Source organism: Carettochelys insculpta, chromosome 15 (assembly GCF_033958435.1).
Source record: "Carettochelys insculpta isolate YL-2023 chromosome 15, ASM3395843v1, whole genome shotgun sequence".
Classification (NCBI taxonomy): domain Eukaryota; kingdom Metazoa; phylum Chordata; order Testudines; family Carettochelyidae; genus Carettochelys; species Carettochelys insculpta.
Genome location: NC_134151.1, coordinates 29325589 through 29345265, shown reverse-complemented (window position 1 = coordinate 29345265; position 19677 = coordinate 29325589). Strand labels below are relative to the sequence as shown.

General features: G+C 45.6%; 1 protein-coding gene across 3 annotated transcripts in view; it reads right to left on the bottom strand.

The window, feature by feature from the left end:
* Positions 1-313: 313 nt before the first annotated feature.
* Positions 314-19677, bottom strand: part of PKD2L2 (polycystin 2 like 2, transient receptor potential cation channel) — a 31210-nt gene continuing 11846 nt past the window's right edge. The window contains exons 6-15 of one of the 3 annotated variants that reach the window (XM_075010015.1): positions 19014-19242; positions 17302-17472; positions 15155-15336; positions 14448-14568; positions 13004-13105; positions 10381-10472; positions 5707-5776; positions 4642-4766; positions 1300-1421; positions 314-546 (exon numbers count right to left, since the gene is read on the bottom strand). In XM_075010015.1, coding sequence (XP_074866116.1) covers positions 1304-1421; positions 4642-4766; positions 5707-5776; positions 10381-10472; positions 13004-13105; positions 14448-14568; positions 15155-15336; positions 17302-17472; positions 19014-19242 — 1210 coding nt within the window. In that variant the 3' untranslated portion in view covers positions 314-546; positions 1300-1303. Of the gene's footprint in view, positions 547-1299; positions 1422-4641; positions 4767-5706; positions 5777-10380; positions 10473-11345; positions 12843-13003; positions 13106-14447; positions 14569-15154; positions 15337-17301; positions 17473-19013; positions 19243-19677 lie in introns of those variants that run through there. The other 2 variants (XM_075010017.1, XM_075010016.1) reach the window with 2 other exon arrangements.

Sequence of the window (19677 nt, the reverse complement as noted above, 5' to 3'; positions counted from 1 at the left end):
CTTCACAATTCCCAGCTGGTATTAGGTGAGCCACCTCCAGATTCTTTTCGAAAGCTTGCACCTGAGCCACCCAATTAGATAATGTAATGGTGGTGTCAGTCTAGTTCCTGTTGGACAGGTGCCCAAACCGTGGTAGGTGCCATCCATGGCAAAGATCTGAATGAGCTGGGGAATGGAGGGGGCAGGAAGAAAAGGTGGTGAAGAAGTACTGTCAGCCCTAGAATTGGTCCTTCCAGATTAGATTTGGGATAGAGCAGAGGGGGAAGCTTTTGCTGCATTGGTCTTAGCTGCATGTGTTTAATGGTTGCAGAGAGACCATTGGTCCCCAGCACTATCAGTCCAGCACTTCTCATGAGCACCAACTGCACCTTCCAAGCCAGGCTGCTTTGATTTGGCGAGTGAAGAGGAAAGCACCCTCTTCTGGCTCAGCTGAAGGAGGACAGGAAAACCGGAATTCTTGGTTGCCCATGTTCCATAGGTAAATCAGATTCTTCTGAATAAAGTGAGCCAAAGCTGGTTTGTGAGAGGTGGGAGCCAAAGGCTGGCCTGTTAAGAAATAAGTTGTTTCAGCTCTTACCAGTGGGCAGGATCTGCTGTGAGTGACACAGAAAAGTCTAGTTCTAATCACTGTAACTGTTGATGTGCTTTACAAAGAATGTCTGTATCGTTAGTTGTATTTCATGGCTTGGGAAAACGACGCACAGAACTGCAGCGGCTCACGGAAGAGCCAGAAAAAGACTTTAGGTTCCCTTAGTCCCAGACCAGCGCTCTGAGTGGGGAAGTCTCTGCAGCACCCACAGCAGGGGTGAGGCAGTAGGCTACAGACCAGAGTGGGACTGCAGGTTCTGCAACTACACAGCCTTTTTGGCTTGAAGTGTCTTTGGGGATCTGAAGGCAGCCACCATGATCCGAGCCACCAGCTGGGCTCCACTGCTGTCCATGGCCAACTTGCTGTTGGGGGTTGCCGGGGGGTGGGGGGTGTGAGGAAGATTTCCTTCAGACCCCTGAGATTCCTGCAAAGAGCCTGACCAGCTCTGACATTTGGGTGTTCGTGAGGCAGTGGAACTAGGGGTTGAGGGAGGTGCAGGGTGAATTTCACCCTCAGCTCTGACCAATATGTTGTTCATAAGTACTGGGGGGAAGGAATTCAAGTTAAGAAAAATGCCCAGAAAAATGGTCCCTGTTCCTCCTGTGCAGGAAAATGGTCTTGGAGGACAGACACTCCTTTGAGTGACTCAGAAATTCAATCAGCAAGGAGCTATGCCCCTGGGGTGTTACAAAGAGGCCTATCCCTTGTACCTCACTATCGCTGTTTCCTCACTGGAGAGCCTTCCAGATCAGGCAGCCTTCTCAGAACTCTGCTCAGCTTTGCATTAACCTCATTCAGCCGTTTCTCCAAATCTGTCGCATATCGGAGAAGCCTAGAACAGAACAAAAATGCATCGATAAATTGTACCCAAGGGGGAGAGGATACGGTTCAGTCTGTAAGAGACTTTCTCCTTGTCTGAACTGTGGTAATCCCAGGCATAAGCCAAGCCCCAATGTCATGATGTTCAAGGTCAGATGGGACCTCTGTATATCACATGCCACCCAGCCACCTCCAGACCCAGCCCACTGTCGCCCATAGTATTGCAGCCCTGCTGTAGCAGAGAACTGGCAACATGAAAGACACTCGGACAATCCTAGTAAGTGACCTGTCCCAGGAGCCATATAAATGCAGAATGGAAAGATACCCCCCTGACCAAAGAGCTTCCCATCTCCACTTCTCTCTCCAGCCAGGGACTGCGGCTCTCCCAAGCAAATGGGGGGGATGCCACCGCAACTCCTTTCTTTACTTCTGCACATTTGTCCCTGGGCTGGTCCCCACAATAGCTGATGGGGGGCCCTGTCAGGAAAGCAAGATTCTATGCCACTTCCCTGTTCCACAGCTCCCCCACTGAGCCTTGATTGTCAGGGCTAACAGGAGGAGGATATTGTCCTGTGGCTACACTGAGGCAGCCACATGGACTGGGGACAAAAGGGGCAACTGCCCCAGGGCCCGACTAGTCAAAAGGGTCCAGGCTCCAGGTGCCATCGCAGTGGGAGGTGGAGCCCCCAGACCTTTAAGTTGCCACTGGAGCACAATGTGATGTGGTCCAGGTGGCTTTGAGGGTGGAGGATCAGAGCAATGCACCCCAGGGGGTTTGAAGACAAGCTGCTCCCCACCCTCCCCTTCTGCCTGAGGCAACACCCCTTCCAGGAGCAGGGAGCTGGTCCCACCCCACCTTGCCCAGGGCCTGGCAAGTCTATCACCCCCTCTCTCCCTGCCCCGAGACAAACTTCGCCCCCTGGCCATGTCTACACATAGTAAAAATGTCAAAATGGCCATGCTAATGGCCAAATTGAAACATACTAATGAGGTGCTGAAATGCATATTCAGGACTTCATTAGCATGCCGGCAGCCACGGCACTTCGCTGTTGACAGGGTCCTTTCGAAAAGGACCCCTGTGCAGATGAGCCATGGGCGAGCAAACCGTGGCACTTTTGAAATCCCCGTATTCCTATCAGCTGGGGATTTTGATGTTGGCAGGGTCCTTTAGAAAAGGACCCCTGTACAGGCGAGCTGCGGGCAAGTGAACTGCGGTGCTTTCGATATGCTGTGGCTGCTGGCATGTTAACGAGGCACTGAATATGCATTTCAGCGCCTCATTAGTATTCTTCAATTTGGCCATTAGCATGGCCGTTTCAAAGTTTTTAACTGTGTAGATGTAGCCCCTGTGGATGGTGTTCTCGTTACGTTAGGCAAAAAATCTCTAGCTTCTCCCAACACTTTAGTGATCTCTCACTTGCAGTCCTCTACAACAAATGGTAAAACATGGACAATGAGGAAAGGTGAGTCAGACCCCACCCACTGACCAGAGGGCTTTTTTTCATTAATGTCTGTGGGCTGTGGACCAGGTCTATGGGGAGGTGAATTCTTCAGCCATCTCACTACCATCCTGATGTACTGGAGTCTGAAAATCATGCTATAGTAAACCAGCTGAGGCCTGCTCTCCCCACAGGGTGTTTACTATGCTAGCCATTTTGGACAGGGGTGCACATGTGTGTTTAATGGTACAACCTGACTTGTGGATGCAGTTATAGTGGTATAAAGGTGCCTTATACCAGGTACGGTTGACTTTGATTCCCAAGTCCAAATAAGTTATTTCTGCTATAAGCACCTTTAAACACACCAGCATAACTGCCTGCACACTGGACGGGTTTGCTGCTTTAACAAGGCTGAGAAGTTCCTGGCCAGCACCATTCTCAGGCAGGCTTCCTTGCCTGCCAGAAGGCCCAACCCAGTGGCTGTTCCATGTGGCTCCCCATGCTGTGAGGTGAAGGCTTTGTAAGCTGCCCACCCCCCACAGAATTTCTCAGGTCCCATTGGCTGACTTCTGGCCAAGAGGAACTGAGCTACTTTGCTGGGGGTTTGGGCAGCAGAGACACACCTTCCAAAGCAGGGGCAGGCTGGACTGAAAGGCTTGGTGGGCTGTATCCAGCCTATGGGCCACATCTTACCTGCCTCTGTTTTATTCTAGTTTATCCGAGCCCTTTGTGCAACCCTGATTGTGAGCAAAACCACAGCCCCCTCCTGGATGGAATAGCAAATCAAGGGCTGTAGGGAGACCAGGAAGGTGAGGTACTATCTTGTATTGGACGAGCTTCAGTCAATTACCTCAAGACTCTTCCACCACCAGGAGTAGCTTCTGCAGAATAAGCTATTCTGGGATGGCTCCCAAGCAGAGAGCTATTCTGGAAGAAAGCTTTCAACTACCCCTTACCTTTACACTAGACAGTGGTTGACAATAAGACAGAGACAGTTGGTGCTGGTGCTTTGTTTACCTGCACATCGGCAGATACAGCCACCTGCAGTGCCCATTGGCCGCTGATCACCATTCCCAGCCAATGGGCGCTACAGGAAAGGGCGTGGACTTGACCACCACTTTCCACAGCTCTCATTGGCTGGGAATGGTGATCCACAGCTGCAAGTGGCAAGTTGACAAGTAGGGCCCGTAAATAAAGCACCAGTGGCCTGCCAGGGGCTAACGCTGGCCAAGTCTGGCCTGCAAGGTGCTTATTGCTCAGCCCTGGCGTAGGTTAACTTTTCCACGTAGACAAACCCCTGTGCAACCATAGCTGTCAAGCTGACAGCACACATAAATACTATTGCTCATGGTACTCTCCTTGGGGCTTTAGTGATTAGAATCCTTGGCATTGGTGAATGCAGGTGGTAGGTTCTGTTCCCTGTCCTGATTGTGTGGATTACAACATGTGCCAACTGATCCCTTTGGCGTTCAGAGGGGCAGGTTTAGGAGTTTCTCACTTGCCCCTTCTGCCCTGGCTCCGGAAGCCAGGGTACATTTGCACAAACTCTTTCGAACAGGGACTGACCTGTTGGCTTGTCCCTCAGATGACTTTGAATGAAACTCCATTAAAAAATGGGCACAGGTGGCTGTGTTCCCTCCCCATGGAACAAACATAAGCATGGACAGTATCATGAGGTGGGAGATGAGCTCAACTGATTTCTCCCTCCTGCCTGACAGCCTCATCTGAAGGAGGCCAGCACTGCCACCTCCTCCTCCCACTTAGGTTCTCTGTCCAGCCATGACAAAGACCTACTGCTGAAATTCCTGTGGAGAGACGGGGTCCTGAGAAGCCGTGGCCAATTCCTCACTCTCAACAGAGTGATACTTCTGGTGAAGCTTCTGCTTCCACTTCTGTAGCTGTGGTGACTTCAGATAACCCTGCTCGGCAGACAAAAGAGTGTTTTCCAGGGCAAAAGGCCCTTTGTATAAAGAGGTAGCTGTCCCCACTCCACCCTCCGACATGTTGTGGGTGACACATTCTCTCAAATCTCCCACATGAGGTACTTTAGGAAGCATGTTGCTCTCAGGAAAAAAATTGCTTTTCAGAGGTCCCTTCTCCATTGTAAAGAGAATCCTGCTTCTGAGCCTTCCAAAACCGGGCTAGGGGGGGCTATAAATATTCATTCAGAGCTAGGTGACACCCCAAAATGGCTTTACCTGGAGGAAAGAATGTTACAGAATGAGAAGAGGAAATAAAAGAATTCCTGGGGGCAAGGCGGTTTCCACTATGCAGCTGTAAAAGGTCCATTTTTATGGACTCTGAAATAATTGTAGGGGAGATAACAAAGTTGCAATGGAGTAGTGACCACCTACTGCCTCAATATGGATTTCACATGCATCTGGGAGCTCTTCACTTCCTTCTGTAGTGAAAAATAAAAGCTGTGGAAGTGCTTGCTCTTGCTTGAAAGCAACTGAGTCTCTGACACAATCAGGCCCTATATTCAGCATTTTGCTTTCTATATCTTACGTTGCTTCACTGTTTGGTTAAATGATCCACTCTTAAGCTGAGAATGTGTTCCCACAGCCTATGGTATCTGCAGAGGCTCTTAGGGCAGAGCTGTTGCCACCTTGAATTTCTGATGCATGGCCTCCCCTGAACAGAGCAGAGCTAGGCATGATCTTTCATTGAGGACTAAAGAATACAACCAGCAAACTCACTTCACTTCATTCAAGTTTGACTGTTACTTCCATGATCTAAAATGTTGGCATGTTATATCAACATACGACTGAAACCCTGCTTGTGTTATCCATTTTCTTGCAAGTAAAATCTAAAATAATATGCATGCTTTTTGGTAAGGGGGCAAATCAAAAAAAGTACCTTCTCCTCCATGCTAGATCTTCTGGAAAGCTTCAAAGCATCATCTATTTCAGAAGCAGAATACCCCTTACTGTCAGTCATACAAAAGAAGAAAAATCATGTCAGAATAGATCTTTGAGGTTTGGGTGATGGGGAGGGGCAGAATCTATGTAGCTGAAAAACCGATGATCTGTAAGATGGATTGATAGCTCTGGCTGTTCCTCTTATGAGAGTAATGGACAGGGCATGCTGACAGACATTCGTAAGTCCATGTAACAGCTAAAGGGCCAATGAATGGGGGAAACTGGACAGTCACAGTAGCAATGGGAAGATTTTACTGACTAGGCTGATCATCTGCCCCTTTTTGCTCTCCCTGGAGAGCATCCCAACTTTTTTTTTTAAACAGGCTAATTGTACTTGTATGTTGCAAAGCAGGGACCTGAATTTTAAAGAGACACCAATTTAAGCAGCAGGGGCAGTCTGTTTAAAGAGCTGGCAGAGGAGGTATATGGCTATTAGAAGATATGCTATGCTGTATTGACAGGTATCAGGTATGGAATGATATATTGTTTTGCTTTGAAAGCTAGGGATATAATTTGTCTGTTGTAAATCCACTGGCTCCAGTGAAATTAAATGGGGCATGGGGAACTGGCCTAATAAATTTCATTCTTTTTATACTGTTGCAAAAATATCAAATGACTCACATTGTTCCAGAACCCAGCCCCAGGGCTCCTCCCTGCTCCCAGCCTCCTGCCCTGTCTCCTGCCCTCTTACAGACACACACACCCAGCCCTGATTTCCAGCAGCTCACTCACATACCTATGGCCCTCTGTGCTGGCTCCTGCACCTCCCTGTCTCTCACTACTAGCCTACACTCTGGAGGACAGGGAAGGAACTTCTGTTGAGCAATAACCACTTAACTGTAGAGATCTATTTTGAATTTTTACCTAATTCTGTTATAATAATGCAGTATATCTTTTAAATGGGTGCTCAGTCAATAATGTTATTTTTAAAGTTTGCACTGCACAGTTCTCATGGATTGCCATTGAACTTGTTTAGCTCCAAGCAGTTTTACCAGGTGTCCAGTATTTCACATAAGGAAATATGGTCACTCTATTATTGAGAAGACCCAGGAGCTAAAACCACCTAGTTCAGGTCCAGCAACCAAAACAATAAGGAGAGCCTTTGTTTTTGTGTTTGGTTTTTTTTTTTAAATTAGGAAAAAATTAAATAATTCAAGAGCCACGATGCACAGGAATACAAGATGACCCTGAATAACTAACATCAAACAGTAGTTTTTGTAACCTGTATTTTAAGGAGCACGCACACACCTATCCCACAATGCACTGCACATATCAAAGGGGGAGTTATCCATTGTTTCAAGATCACATATAATTTGCTATTTAGATATGAGTTGTTCATTGTTTGCTTTTACAGGATCACTGAAATATCAAAAATAATCAGAGGGATTTTTTTTACTTTGCAATTACAGCATCAGGAACCACAAAGCAGTCTTCAAAGAGCCACATGTGGCTCTGAAGCTGCAAGCTACAGACCCTGAACTAGCTCGTGGGCTGTCAAAATTTTCCCCTAATGTGATTTACAATTTGCAATAGAGAGAACACACCTTGTGGATGCCTTCTCTGCCACGTGATTGCATGGACCCCATAGCCAAAGGTGATCCTGTGTCAACCATAACAGTTGCAAGTGTGGAAGTATAATATTAAGGCAGCTTTTAATGTGCATCTAGAACCCTTTGTCCAATTTAGCAGGTGGAAACAAGGGAGGGTAGCCAACACCTTGGTACCAGCAGCGTATCACTAGTCCATGAAGTGAGCACATGGTGAGACTAGGTAAGCTATGTCAACATCACAGCCTAGTCCTGCAAGACTTGGAGATCAGGACACAGGTGGGTGTGAATGTTTAGTACTTGATTGGCTATGGGTCCATCCATCTAGTGTGCTGAGGAGGCCTTTAAATGAGAAACTCCCAAGAGAGGGGCAATATTTAACAGGAAAGAAATATTTTGTGCCAGGAAAGATAATGGAACAAGTAATTAAGGAAATAATCTGCAAACACTTGGAAGGTGGTAAGCTGATAGGGAACAGCCAGCATGGAGTTGCAAAGAACAAATCATGTCAAGCCAATCTGATAGCTTTCTTTGATAGGATAACGAGCTTTGTGGATAAGGGAGAAGCGGTGGATGTGGTATACCTGGATTTTAGTAAGGCATTTGATATGGTCTCACACGATATTCTTATCAATAAACTAGGCACATACGACTTAGATGGGGCTACTATAAGGTAGCTGCAAAACTGGCTGGATAACTGTACTCAGAGAGTAGTTATTAATGGTTCTCAATCCTGCTGGAAAAGTATAACTGGTGGGGTTCTCCAGGGCTCTGTACTGGGACCAGTTCTGTTCAATATCTAAATTGTTGATGAAGATATTGGCATAGACAGTAAGCTTATTAAGTTTGCAGATGATTCCAAGCTAGGAGGGGTTGCAACTGCTTTGGAGGATAGGGTCAAAATTCAAAATGATCTGGACAAATTGGAGAAATGGCCTGAAGTAAACAGGATGAAGTTTAATAAAGACAAATGCAAAGTGCTCCACTTAGGAAGGAACAATCAGTTTCACACATACAGAATGGGAAGTGACTGTCTAGGAAGGAGTATGGCAGAAAGGGATCTAGGGGTTATAGGAGACCACAAGTTAAATATGAGTCAACAGTATGATGCTATTGCAAAAAAAGCAAACATGATTCTGGGGTGCATTAACAGGTGTGTTGTGAACAAGACACGAAAAGTCATTCTTCTGCTCTACTCTGCGCTGGTTAGGCCTCAGCTGGAGTATTGTGTCCAGGTCTGAGTGCTGCATTTCAAGAAAGATGTAGAAAAATTGGAAAGGGTCCAGAAAAGAGCAACAAGAATGATTAAAGGTCTAGAGAATGTGACCTATGAAGAAAGGCTGAAAGAATTGGGCTTGTTTAGTTTGGAAAAAAGATGAAGGGGGAACATGTCAGCAGTTTTCAGGTATCTAAAAGGGTGTCATAAGGAGGAGGGAGAAAACTTGTGCTTCTTGGCCTCTGAGGCTAGAATAAGAAGCAATGGGCGTAACCTGCAGCAAGGGAGGTTTAGGCTGGATATTAGGAAAAAGTTCCTAACTGTCAGGGTGGTCAAACACTGGAAGAAATTGCCTAGGAAGGTTGTGGAATCTACATCTCTGGAGATTTCTAAGAACAGGGTAGATAAATGTCTACCAGGGATGGTCTAGACCAGGCGTGTCCAACCTGCGGCCCGCGGGCCACATGCGGCCCTGGACAGCTAGTAATGTGGCCCCACAAGATCGTAAACTTTTAACATTTATGTGATTTATATACATTAACTATATTACATATTTTGTACGTGGCCCAAGACTATCTTCACTCAATGCGGCCCAGGCAAGCCAAAAGTTTGGACACCCATGGTCTAGACAGTACTTGGCCCTGCCATGAGGGCAGGGGTTTGGACTCGATGACCTCTCAAGGTCCCTTCCAGTCCTAGCATTCTATGATTCTATAACAGCTTCCCATGGAGACAGGTGTCAGCTGTCCCTTTTCAGGGCATCAATGAGCCTTCATTCCGGAGACTGATCTTTCTTTCACCATTTTATTGTGCAGGAACCCCCACACCCCGTAACCAGTTTGGCAGCTCTGCCTTCACACCTGCCCGTGAGCATGCTAAAGCATTAGGAACCTTCAGGTTGAAAACCAGTAGGTTATTTTTGTAATGACTGAAGGACCATGCACAGCCCCAGTCATATCAAGGGCCTGCATTGCATCTCAAAGACAACATGAACACAGCCGTTTGAGTGTACATAACCCTTTGTGTGCACATAGAAACAGTTATAAAGCTGCCACTACATATCTTTTAAACATGTGTTTCTTCTGAAAGGTGTGGCTCTGAGCTTTCCTATGGGAGGTGGGTCACAGTGGCTTAGTAATAGTTGCTCCAGTACTTATGCAGAGGTTGCTATAAAAAAGGGAACATTCTTTGCATCACAGCACTGAGTGTGCAAATAAATCACTCTCCTTTCCTGTTCTCCACAGATGAAAATATTTACTCCTAAAATGGCAACCCCTGCAACTGAACAGAAGCTTTTAATAGTCTCATAAATTAACTCATTCAAGCTAATGTCTAAGCTACATTTCCGCAGTGGTAACATGATACCATTTTGTAAAGTTCTTTGAGAAAGATGAATGAAAAGCAATATATCAGAGCCAGGCATTATTTTAAATAAGGCTATTAAGTCTGATTTAGTGGGTAGGGGCTGAGACCATGTAAACAGATATTTTGGGAAGGAATCCTGCCTATAATAAGCAGGATGTACAGGATCTTCTAAGCCTTTTTGCATCTCTGACTTCTAAGATCACCAGATTGCATTACAGCTGCTAGAACTCCATTCTGCCCTTCCACTGCGTGGCTTCTTCTCATTGAGAGAAGCACGAGGAAATGAAGAATGAAAATGGGCAGAGAGAGATATAAAATCAGTGGGACCTGTGGGCCTGACTACCTTTTGAGGATCTGGACCACAGAGTTCTCACTCTACCTCCCACACCGTTCTCCAGATATTAGTGTGTAAAGCAAGCAGATGGGTTAAAAGTAATCTACTGAAAGTTTAAAAAAAAAAAAAAGGATGGAGCTGGATTCTTACGTCTTCACGCTTTGCCAGCTTCCTCCTGCTGCATACAAATCCTCCATCTTCGATTTCTTCAGCTTGAGTTTGACAAGGGCCTTATTATAACTCTGAACACAATTTAAAAGAGGAAAAATGCAGCAAGTGACTAAATGTCTAATCAGGTCTTCTACTGAGAGAAATGAGCTCCCATCAACCATGGCATTAAAGCTTGTAATGCTTGAATTTAAGGGACGCACAGCCAACATGAGGTTCTGGTGATTAGAAGTGAATCCTACTCGTGATAATACAAATTACACTTGGAAGAGCTCAGAAAATTTACCTGTTTATATTTAAATGCCTCCTGGGATCCCCTAAGCCAATATACAAGTGAATCCAGTTTGGTTTACCTGCAAGAGCCTGGTAATTAAATCTTTGCATGCATCTGCAGATACTTCAGCAAATGCAGCCAGAAGCCCTAGTCCTGTAGGAAGCTTTGTGTAAGTGGATCCTGGCAGAATCAGAGCTTTAATTGACCAAATTTTCAGTTGCAGACCCCAAACCTTGTACCAGTGGACAGTGATTTTTCTGATAAAGGAGTTATCTCAGGATGTCTATATTCCATTCCTGGGCCCCCTGTTCTCCATACTGGATCATAACTATATGATTGTTTAAATGTTCATATTGTCTTTCATTTCATTTTTGGGTGGGGGAAAAAAGAGAGTCTTAATTTTAGACCTAGAGCTGAAAAGTTTAAGCAGAAAGGGAATCATTCTTCTTTTTGGTTCCTTTGTGCTACATAATGATAGGCTGAAAGATGGCAAAGGAGAAAATTTTAATTTCGGCTTGTTTGGTCATCCCAAGTTTTCCAGGAGGGCATTCTTTAGAGGTCTGAGAGATGTACCCTAGTAACAGGGAGAAAGCTGTGCTCATCTATGTACTGTCAAAACAAAAAAAGCAGTCCAGTAGCACTTTAAAGACTAACAAAACAATTTATTAGGTGATAAGCTTTTGCAGGACAGACCCACCCCCACAGCCATACCAGAACAGACTCAACATCTAAGGCACAGAGAACCAAAAATAGCAATCAAGGCTGACAAACCAGAAAAATATTATCAAGGTGAGCAAATCAGAGGGGCAGAAGGGGTGGGGGGAGTCAACCAGATCAAGCCAAGTATGCAAAAGAGCCCCCATAATGACCCAGAAAATTCATATCACAGTTCAAACCTCCTGTCAATGTGCCGAACTTGAATACAAAAGAGAGTTCAGAAGCCTCTCCCCCCAATCTGCTGTGAAAATTCTTCCTCAGTAAGACAAAAACCTTCAGGTCACCAACAGAATGGCCCACTCCATCAAAGTGCTGACTGACCGGTCCATGGACCAGGAGTATTTTTTTGTTTGCTTTGTGCCCATTAATTCTTTGTCCAAGAGAGTTTGAAGTCCCTCCAATACAGAAAGCATCTGGGCATTGCCAGTACACGATGGCACATATGATGCCAGTTGAGGAACATGAGCATGTGCCTGCAACTTTGTGAACAACCTGGCTAGGTCCAGTGATGGCACCCCCATAACAGACATGTGGGCAAAGTTGACAATGGGCCCCGCTGCAAGGAAAAGTTCCAGGACTGGGGTTCCTGTGGCACAGACTGTAATCGTTGGCGAGAATCCTCACAAGGTTGGGAGGTTGTCTGCAGGAGAGAACGGGCCTGTAACGCAGGGCCTCCCAGAGCAAGGCATCCCTATTAAGGACAGGCTGCAGGTCCTTAACAATGCTTTGCAATGGTCTGAGCTGGGCGCTGCAGGCAATGACCACTGGTGTTCTGTCCTTGGCCCTCCTGGGTCCACCCTGGGGCAGCTGGTCTCCGGGCACTCGTCAGGCCCTGTGACCTGTCTTTCTCTCTCCCCTCGTGGGAAATTCAGGTCCATGAATAACTGGTAAAGATCTTGTAGTTTTTGGTCTCCACCAGCAAGATCAGAGCAAATGTGACTGTATCCAAGGGCTTGACTGCAAACAAGGGATCCAGCTATGTGTGCAGGACAGAAGCCAGAAGTGTGCAGGCAACTATAGCAACCCGTGGGCCTCCGGCAGAGTCCAGGAAATGCACCTCCCACGCGGAGCACTCGAGGCACAAGTTGATGGTGGGATGCAGATTGCCAAAGTCCCTGTGGAACTCCTCCAGAATCCCCACACCATGGGTCCAAATCACAAAGATACCATCAATGCATCACAAGCAGAGGAGGGGCAACAGGGGATGAGAGCTGAGGAATTGCCACTCCAGGCCAGCCACAAACATACTAGTACGCTGTGGGGCCATGCAGGCGCCCACAGCAGTTCCACCAATCTGGAGGCATAAGTTGTTCCCAAATCGGAAATAATGGTGGGTGAGAACAAAGTTACAGAGGTCAGACACCAGATCGGCTGTGGTGACATCAGGGATGGCACTCCCAATCGCCTGCAACCCGTCTCTGGTACCCTGTGAGCTTTCATCTATTTGTGAAAACTACAGAAACAAACTGGGAGTATTCTTAGCTTGCAGCCTAACTGATTTCAGAACAGGCATTTGATCAGTTCTGTGGCATTCTTTTCTTGGGGGTTGGGGGGAGGTAAAATATTTTTGAGTGTAACCTTTTAAACTAGAGCATTGTAGAGGCAGGTACTTACCTGTCTAATGAGCTCGCTGATCTCAAATTCTTTACTTGGTACCACTGCAAAGTCAGCTTTCACTTCTGAGTATGTGTCGTTAATAATAGCCAAGAACATGTTCTGTATAGAAAGGAAGCATATGGTGATGTTCTTTGTGCCTATTCAATTTCTTCTTCTCTGCATCTATTCAGACTTGTATCTAGGGACTCCCTTTCGTTATTCTGATTCCCTTTCCTTTTTTCCCTGACTTGCTTATGAGTGTCTTTGTGCTTAGCATGGCAGGGACAGACGCTGTCAACTCAACTGCTGCTGCAACAGAGTTCTAGAAAACTAGGGGTATCAGCTATGCCTAGTTGGGCACCACTCTTGTATTAAGGCTCATTGGCACGGAAAAAAGGGCCAGATTCTGCTGACATTCACACAGGTGTAAACTGACACTATCAAAAGTGCATTGTGATTGACAGAGGACAATCATAGCACGCGTGTGACACCCTTGATGGAAATAGACTGCATCCTCCTGCCTCTATGCCTGTACTCAATGCTGTAATGTTCTTTGCTGGCAGAGAGCTCTAGCTCAGCAAGGTTGTGTCACACTGAGTACTTGGGCTAAGCTAAAGTTAAGCAACTGTACTGCAAAGCTATGCCGGTCACTGTGTCCTCACTGGTGCTGCACTCAGCTGTGTGTTGATAGACATTTGAGGGCACAGTCTATTGTTCTTTGTGCTGCATTAAACTGAGCCAATCTGTGATTCCTTCACCAGGAATAGTGGAAGAACTTTTCTGCCCTTCAAGACAAACAGGGAGTTGTGGAGGCACTGGAGGGCTGGCAGCACTCAAGTGATTTAATCTGTGACTGTTCAGTTGGTAGAACAGCAGCCTGAGGCTATTGCTACACTAGGGGAAGAAAGTCGATTGCAGATACACAATTCTAGCTATGGCCATTGCATAGCTAGAATCGATTTACCTGGCCATCCTCACTGAAGAAAGTTGATAGGGGAGTTTCTCCCCTCGAACTCCCTTACACCTCACGTCTCATGAGGAGTATAGAGGTCAACACTGACCCAACAGATCAATTTCGCACATTCCTACCGGATGTGCAAAATTGAACCTTGGAAGCGTAGACATAGCCTGAGCGAAAGCAGGAGACCAGGCTTCCAGGTGGGCTAGCTGGCCTGGGTTGAAACCACCAATAAACTCAGGTCAGAGTATTTGTGTGTGTGTGTGTGGAGAAGGAGGAGGATTAAGCGCAATGCCTGTGTAAGAACCTGCGCTCACTCTGACGCAAACACAGAGGCCTGCATAGACTCAGCAGGGCTTAATGGTGACTGTTACATGACAATCCTCTGTAAGATTGACATGGCTGAGCCTAATGTACCCAAACTTCACTCTGTGCAAGGAGTGGGATGAGTAGGATTTGGTTAGTGTAAATGTATAATATTATTTACAATTAAGACACACTTACCAGCAATACAAAGAACACAAAGAACACAAATGTGATGAAGTAAATGGGGCCAAGAATTCGGTTGGCTTGCTCAATGCTCGCAAAGTTAAAATCACCCAGCACTATGCGAAACTGCGTAAAACTTGGAGGGAAACAAAACAGGAATATTGTGACTGTGTGACCTTCTTTTAAAGGTAAGAGGGTATAGGATTATGGATTAAAGAACTTCTGGAACAAAAATGTTTAGAAAGCCGTAAGCCTAAACCCTGGTTATCACTGTACATCTGCACATGCAATAAAAGTTATGGCCATTACAGGCAGTGCAGGGTGGAAACCCACTTCTAAGAGTCTGCTCTCTGTAAAATCAGTTATTACGTAGCAGGTTCTGTCAGAGTTTTACCCACAGGGCACAATGGAGCTTGCCTTAGAGATCAGGGAACATGCTCTTTGTGATTCTGAATGTATTTGGGGGCTGCAGATTGGGCAACTGTCCTGTTCACATACCCCTGCACAAATTATTCTTTGCTGTCAGGGATCAGGGAAATTTTCAGCTAAGATTCTGTATATAATGTTGAGCTGGATGCAAATTGGGTGCCAGTAAACCCAATTCCTTTAACAGCATGAGGGATAGGGGCCTGTAAGTGTAGGTTCTGCTGGCAGGGGGAGGCAGTTGTTTGCATGCCCAGTAAAGAGGGTGTCTGCACTGCACAGGTTTGAAAGCTGCATACATGCAATTCTGAAAAGTGGAAAATTCATCAACTTGTGACCCGAAGACAAGGTAGCCTAACTGTGCGTATGCAAAGAATATGATGAAAAACATGATGGCAAATCCGATGATGTCCTTGGCACAGCGGGATAAAGTGGAAGACAGCTGAGTCATCGTCTTGTTAAAGCTTATGTACTTAAATATCTAGGAGAGAACAGATCAAGTTATTACTGGGAGGTGACCCAAACATACTGTACATTTCTTAACACAAGACCCGGAGTGTTGCCTGTTTATAGTAACTTAAGAGTTCAGTCTGGTGTTCAATCCGTATTCCATTAGAATGGCACTGGATATATTGGTGGGGAAAGGATTACTCTGTGGGCTGGTGACGCAATATATTTGCTCAGTAAAGCTCATTGTGACTATGTCCCAAAGGGATGCTGATGGTTGTAATCAAGCCTTTTGGCACATGGCGACCACTGGCAAGGCAGCTTGGCCTGCAGCAGTTAACAGTCATGAGTCAAGGCCTCCACAATGGGGTTTATCCATGTATGACTGGGGTGGAAGAGGCCATGAATTCAAAAGCCTGGTTCATTCATGTGCAAAGCCTGTAGTCAGGCAGAGTGAATGGCACCACAAGCCATAACCCGCTACCCCTCCTTTACCTTAACGACACACAAACAAGAGCATCTGTTTTAGCTTATTTAAATGTTTAAAGCCTGACTTTTAAAAAAGCAGTCTCCATTCTCACAAGAGTAAATGCTTCCCCTTGTGCTTGCTCTCTTAATCTACCTATGTACTGTAGCGCTGGGCACTTTACAATTGTGGAGCCAGACATAAAGATCAGTGAAAATGACCAGAGTAAGTTTAGTCTGCACTAATGGAAGCCAAGCTCAGGGTTGGCCCAGATACTTTTAGAATAATAGAATTATAGAAATGAGCAGGGCTGGAAGAGAACTTCAGGAAGTCATTTAGTCCTTCTTGCCCCTCCACACACACACACACAGAGAGAGAGAGAGAGAGAGGTATTTGTCCAATCTGTTCTTAAACCTTCCAGGGATAGGGATTCCACAATCTCTCTTCGGACCCTGTTCCAGTGCTGAACTATCCTTATACAGTAAACCCTTGAAATGCACGTAACTTGCTTTAATGTGAGTTAAGCACAACTTGAAGCTACTCAGCAGCTGTCAGCATGCTGCAAGCAGCTAAGCAGGCTGAGCCCCTTCTCCCTGCCTTCCCGCAGCAGTGCCGCTGTCAGGCTGACAGCTGTGGGGTTAGGGGAAGGCAGGGAGAAGCAGCCAGGAAACTAACCAGCCCTGGTGAGCTGGTCAGTCTCCTGGGTCTGGGCAACTGGGGGGAGCTGGGAACTGGCTCCTGCAAGCCCAGGGGAGCTAGGAAGCAGGCAGCAGACTGGTTCCCATCTCTCCCCCAGGCTGCATGAAAATTAGAGTTATATGGGGGTTGCAGGAACGCAACCCCTGCATAACCCAAGGGTTTACTGTAATTTAAAAGTGTTCCCTAATATCTAACTTAAAATCTCTCCTGCAGATTAAACTGATTAATTCTTGTCCTACTTTCAGCAGATTGAAGAACAATTGATCACCACCCTCTTTCTAATAGCTCTTAATCTGAAGAGTGTTATCTGGTTCAAACCCCCCCTCAGTCTTTTTTTCTCCTCAAGAGCAAACAAACCCATTTTTAAAACTTTTCTTCAGAGGTTGGGTTTTCTAAACTTTTCGTCATTTTTCTTGCTTTCCTCTGGAATTTTTCCAGTTTACTGATATCTTTCTTTTAAAGCACTGGGCCCGGTAGTTGACGGTATCTGCATTAACACAAAAAGCAAACAACCAAACAACCAAACAAGAAAAAACCCATAACAACCTAGCTGAAACTATTTAAAACATATTTAAAAATCATCATGGCTGTGCCACCAGGACAGACCAGATCATAGTCATGTTAAATTGAGGTCTAGGGAATAAATAATTCTTAAAACACTGGACACAATTATTCTCTGCTCAGTCTAGCAAGCCATTGATTCTGAATAGAAGATGGAGGACTTTTAGCTCCGCCTTTGCAATTCAGCCCTGAAGATGTAAAAGCAAATATTTACAATACATTCAGCAGAACTATGATTCTGATGAACAGTATAGGAAAATCAAGAACTGGTACCTTTATCCACGCAAAGAAAACATTGATCGCAATCATGTTGTTGTAACGGGTTTGCCAATATGCAAGGAAATAGAAGTCTGGATATGCATAAGCATTGGACAGCAGGCTTTCCATCAGCAAAGACACCTCTACAGTACGGTACACATTGAAGGAAATGGCAAAGATAGATAGCTGAATAAAATAAAAAGCTAGTCAGACTTCCATCCAGCTATCACCTCTCATCTCCAGTGCTCTAATCACGCCCAGTTGCACAATCATTAGCTTAAAACTCTACATCTTGACAGGAGTAATCCGGAACACTGAGTGAAAGTGAATACATGAATGTGTTACAAGCGTGGGATGTGTCATGTCAAGCTGGTATTTTAGGGAAGGACTTAATTGAAGTGGGGGGGAGGTATTATATCTGCGCTGTCACCTCCTAACCATGGCCCTTCTTCGCTTTGATAAAGCCCTTCCCTGGATGTCCCAAAGGGACTAGGCTCTGCAGGCTTAGAGGATGAGATGGGCATGATCCGGAGCATCCTCCCCACCAATCGCATGAGGGATGAGTAAGTAGGCAGTACTGACTTACTGGCCCTTTCCACTGACTAGGAACCATGTGCTCTTATGGGATTTGGAGTGAGGAGCCATGTAAGACAGATTCCTATCACAGCCAGGCACCTGTCAGGGCTGGGGTTGGACCAAGTAGTAGCATGAGGGATCTGATGATTTTAGGAACTAATTCTCTGCCTGACAGGTAGGGATGTGACACCCCATAACCAACTCTGACAGAACTATTTAAGGGAAGCCTCCATCACCAGAAATGTGTTTCCTCTGCCAGAGGTGGAAAAGTACCAGAAAAGTTACTTGAGTAAAAGTACAGCTGCTTGCAGGGGGGGTAGGGGCTGTACTTAAGTACAAGTCACTGGTGTCCCTCTGGAAAACTACTTAAGCACAAGCATGCATGTCACATTTTGATTGTACTCAAGTATCCAGAAGTGAAAACAGCTGCACTTTCACTCAGGTAGCTTTGCTGGTACGTTCTCCACCTCTGTCCTGTGCTGTGTGTGGTGAAAACCCACACAGTGGCCAGTTTGGTCCTGGGTACAGATTCAGGATTCAGCCCCATTACACTCTGGTTTTATGTTAAGGATGCCCAAATTTTCCCACGTGAGTGCACTGGCAACTTGCCAGCGGCCTTATTCAAAGTCCACTGAACTTAATGGAAAAATCCTGCTGAATCTGGATCAGGCTTCAGAAGTCCATGGACCACATTTAGTTTAGTTTGGTCACAAAAAATGAAACTCCATTATCGGTTTATTTTTGATTGTTAATGGCAGCATCAAGAGGCCCGGTGGTGCCAGGTGCTGCAAACTTTTGGAGACACTCCCTATATCTTGGAAAAGCTTGCAGTTGAAATAGCCAAGACAGACACAGAATGGGCAAGGCAGAGAGGAAATGACTTGCCCACAGTCACATGGTATATCTTTGGCAGACTTGGATATAGAAGGTAGCTCTCTTGAGCCCTCATCCAGTGCCCTACTCACAGGACAACACTGTCTAATCTCTGTACTAAACCAGATAGACATGTTGTAACCAAGAACTGAATCTGGGCTCTTTTCTCTTGGCCATCTCTGTCACATCTCATGTACAAAGGCCATCTGTTCCAAACTTGTAGTTTCTGATGGCGATCTCAAACCCACAGGCAGAAGCCAGAACTAGGCAATACTCACCGACACCAGCAGCATGTCCAGCCAGTTCCAGGCACTTTTAAAATATTCTTTTTGCAGGTTTTTAACTTTGATAATTTCTTGGATGATGAAAGAAAATATGAAGAGGCAAAAGATGACTTCACAAGAGGCCAGGAAATAATCTGAGTAAGTGACATATCGGAGCAGCTTTACTGAGTAAAACTGTGAGGAAGGAAGAGCACCACCAGTGGCCGGGAATTCCACTACCAACCTGTGAAGTGAGTTAGACAGGATTGCATTTATTGCAGGTTTCAGTGACCAGACAGCATCATTTCAAGTCTTTGCCCTTAAAATTAAAACATGATCCAATGAGAGAAAATGCTTGTATGAAAATAGCCAGCTTAACAAATACCATTTCCATTAATTCTTCCTCTAAAGTCATTCTCAGACATCCAGAAAAGGAATGTAATGGAACAGGCTGAAGACAAAATAAGAAAAGCATATGGCACACAATCCAAACAGGTTCTGACAGTTAAAATATTCCATCTGCTTGTACTGATCTGCCAAGCCCTACGTTCAGGATTCTGTGGGGTTTTCTTGTTCCTCCCTTCAGTAGCTGATGACAAGATTAATACCCAAGGGTCTGATGGTGCAAAAGGGTTACTCAGTCAAGATCCGCCCCACTGGAATAATCTACAAAACAGCT